The sequence below is a fragment of the Arachis ipaensis genome, chromosome B02 (assembly GCF_000816755.2).
Source record: "Arachis ipaensis cultivar K30076 chromosome B02, Araip1.1, whole genome shotgun sequence".
In the NCBI taxonomy this organism is placed as follows: domain Eukaryota; kingdom Viridiplantae; phylum Streptophyta; class Magnoliopsida; order Fabales; family Fabaceae; genus Arachis; species Arachis ipaensis.
The window spans coordinates 28,803,362-28,806,925 of record NC_029786.2 but is presented as its reverse complement, the minus strand read 5'-3'; the positions used below and the strand labels follow the sequence as shown (position 1 = coordinate 28,806,925).

At 25.4% G+C, this 3,564-nt stretch overlaps 1 protein-coding gene across 1 annotated transcript in view; it reads left to right on the top strand.

The window, feature by feature from the left end:
• LOC107625194 (type I inositol polyphosphate 5-phosphatase 8-like) overlaps positions 343-3,564 on the top strand; it is an 8,081-nt gene continuing 4,859 nt past the window's right edge. The window contains exons 1-2 of the mRNA XM_016327771.2: positions 343-455; positions 790-894. Of these exons, the coding sequence (XP_016183257.2) occupies positions 343-455; positions 790-894 (218 nt within the window). The remainder of the gene's footprint in view (positions 456-789; positions 895-3,564) is intronic.

Here is a 3,564-nt window from a genome sequence, read left to right as displayed (position 1 = left end):
ATTTTTAAGAGTATATATTAAAAATATTATAAAAAAATATTTTATAAAATTTATTAAAAAATTTTAAAATTTTTTATCATTATATGTTTAAAATTTGTCCTTAAAAGAAATGAGACTAAATCCCCATTTTGGTCCTTGAGATTCACGCGATTACTCAATTTGGTCTCCAAAATTTAAAATTATCTATATTAGTCCTCTAGATTCAAGTTCGGACACCAAAATGGTCCCTCGACTCTTTTCGGCGATGATTAGGCAAATAGAGTGCTGAGATGACACTCTTCCTGCCACGGTGGATGATGAGTAAACGACGTCGTTTACCCTTGGTGTCAAAACAAGTCAGAAATGAAGAATGGTGGATATAGAGAAGAAGAAGAATACTTTATTTTGGGTTTCCAAGGTTTATTCTCTCTTCATATACAAAGCAACGACATTTTTGATTTGTTTGGATGCCAAGGGTAAACGACGTTGTTTACTCATCATCCAGCGTGGTAAGGAGGATGTCATCTCAGCATTCCGTTTGTCTAGTCATCGTCGAAAAGAGTTGAGGGACCACATTGGTACCTGGACTTGAATCTGAAAGACTAATATAGGTAATTTTAAATTTTGGAGGCCAAATGAAGTAATCGCATGAATCTCAGGACCAAAATGGGGATTTAGTCCAGAAATGAACTAAATCTTTATTATATTATATATAACCTAATAAATTAATTAATTAATTAATTATTACGGTTTCACCTTGTTAATTCTGGGAAAATGATTACTACTAATACTATGTACTTATGTATGTAGGATGTTTGTGGGAACGTGGAATGTTGGAGGGAAATCGCCAGATGAGAATTTGGATTTAAGGGATTGGTTAAAGCTGTCTTCACGGGCTGAGATATATGTTATTGGGTTAGAAATATATTTCACTTTTTAATTTTAATTATTTGTTTGTCGTTTTGTTTGTTACCCTCATCCCGGTTTCCAATTCAGAACACTCTTGCGTTTTCGATTCGATGTGCATGTTAGTGTTTATTTTACTAACTTGAAGGAAATATAGTTTTTGGATTTCAATAATAATGGCTACGAACTCTATACTCATAATAGTGTAATAATTACTACATACTTCTAGTTTGATTAATTTTTCAAAACCATGCATGTTTTGAACGAACTCATTTTGATTAATTGTTCATAATATTGTCTCATTATCTCGCTCTTATTTTTAGTGACATGCCAACTGGCTAGAACTCATGATTTTTGAACTTTGAACTAATAAGACTAGTATAGTAGCACATTTCTTTTAATGGAAAAATCAACGAATAATGCCAACTTAGTTATACCCCTCTCTCTCTCAAAATTTCAATAATTTATATATTAATATAAAATAGACACTACAAAAAAAACGTCGAATGATTGTTGTTAATTGTCTGAGTTAATCTTAACTTATTTTTTCTGGGTTAATTAATGACTTATTTATTGTTGTCAATTTTTTAAATTTATTATTATCTGAGTTAATTATTTTGTGAGTTAATTAGTTGATTGTTGTTAATTGTCTAAATTAATATTAACTTGTTTACTTTTTGAGTTAATTATTGGTTTATTATTTATTGTTGTTAATTTTCTAAGTTTATTATTATCTGAGTTAATTATTTTCTGAGTTAATTTGTTGATGGTTGTTAATTGTCTGAGTTAATCTTAATTTGTTTATTTTCTGGGTTAATTATTGACTTATTATTTATTATTGTTAATTTTTTAAGTTTTGTTATTATCTAAGTTTACTATTATTTGAGTTAATTATTTTCTGTGATAATTAGTTAATTGTTGTTAATTACCTAAGTAAATATTAACTTATTTATTTTCTGAGTTAATTATTGGTTTATTGTTTATTATTGTTATTTTTTTAAGTTTATTATTATCGGAGTTAATTATTTTCTGAGTTAATTAGTTGACTGTTGTTAATTGTTTGAGTTAATATTAACTTGTTTATTTTTTGAATTTAATTGTTTAAGTTAATCTTAACTTGTTTATTTTCTGAGTTAATTATTGGCTTATTATTTACTGTTGCTAATTTTTTAAATTTATTATTATCTAAGTTAATTATTTTTTGAGTTAATTAGTTGATTGTTGTTAATTGTTTGAGTTAATTTTAACTTGTTTACTTTTTTATGAGTTAATTATTGACTTATTATATATTTATTATTGTTAATTTTATAAGTTTATTATTATATGAGTTAATTATTTTTTTGAGTTAATTAGTTGATTGTTGTTAATTGTCTGAGTTAATATTAACTTGTTTATTTTCTGAGTTAATTATTGGTTTATTATTTATTGTTGTTAATTTTTTAAGTTTATTATTATTTGAGTTAATTAGTATTGTATTTTTTTATTTATTAGTTTAGAAATTATTGAATTTAAATATTTAAAATTATATATTAATTTATAAACAAATTTAAAAAAATTTAAAATTTAAGTTTATCGTCGGATTTACTATCGGTTAAATCCGCCGGTAGTTATTAATTTAATTATTATTAATAATATATTACCGTCGGATTTACCGAAAAAAAATCTGCCGGTAAACAATTACCAATAAAATTTATTCTGTCGGATTTATTCTGATGGTAATTCTAATGGTAAGATTTTCTTAGTAAATTTGTCAGTAAATTTGACGGTACTCAATATTTTTTTTATAGTAGAAAGAGAAACTTTTGTTGGTAAAAATTGAGAGAGAAACTCCTAAATACTCTTATAATATGAAAATTAATAAATTATTCTTTTACTAGCTATTTAAAATTCAAAACTGAAAAAAAAAATCTCGATTACATATTTAATTAATACTCTAACCAAATTTCAAGAACTCATAGAATAATGCAAAAATACAAACCCCAACATATTTTCAAAAAACAAAAATAATGCATGCTGATACAAGCTATGAATTTTGAAGTGTGTAACAGCAAGGAAAAAATATGTTGTCTAGTACCAAAATTTAGAAAAAAAAAAAAGGTGGTGTTATGTATAAATTAAAGAGGAATGCTAGAGGGCCAGCAATTTTAGTATTTTGTAATCATCAATTGGCCATCAATAGTATTTTTAATAGTGGGAGATCATTCACTTTTATTTTAATGATTAAGTGCTTACCAGAAAACACAAAAATTGATGGCCCTAGAGTTTTCCATTTGGTTAAAGTGGATGGACCACGGTGAACAAAACCAAACCATGTCACAGCTCAATTACTAACACATGCATTATTGCACTTACACTCTATGATTTAGCATCCCAAATAAGGCTTAAGCCTAACTGACTTTTTTGCCCCTGATATTTCCTTCAAATTAATGAAGTAAACAATGTCTATGTGAAAATAATGTGATTTTTTTAATAGTATTTTTTTAACTATATGTTAAGTGCACACAAAAAATTAAATGTAAAAAAAATTAATCATCAGTATAACATACTTGTTGAAATATAAAATATATATTAAAAATGAGTTAATCAATATACATATATTTATACATAAATATACGATAATTTGATGGTTAATTTTTTTTGTAAACATATTTTTTATTTTTAACTAGCCCTTTTTGAGAT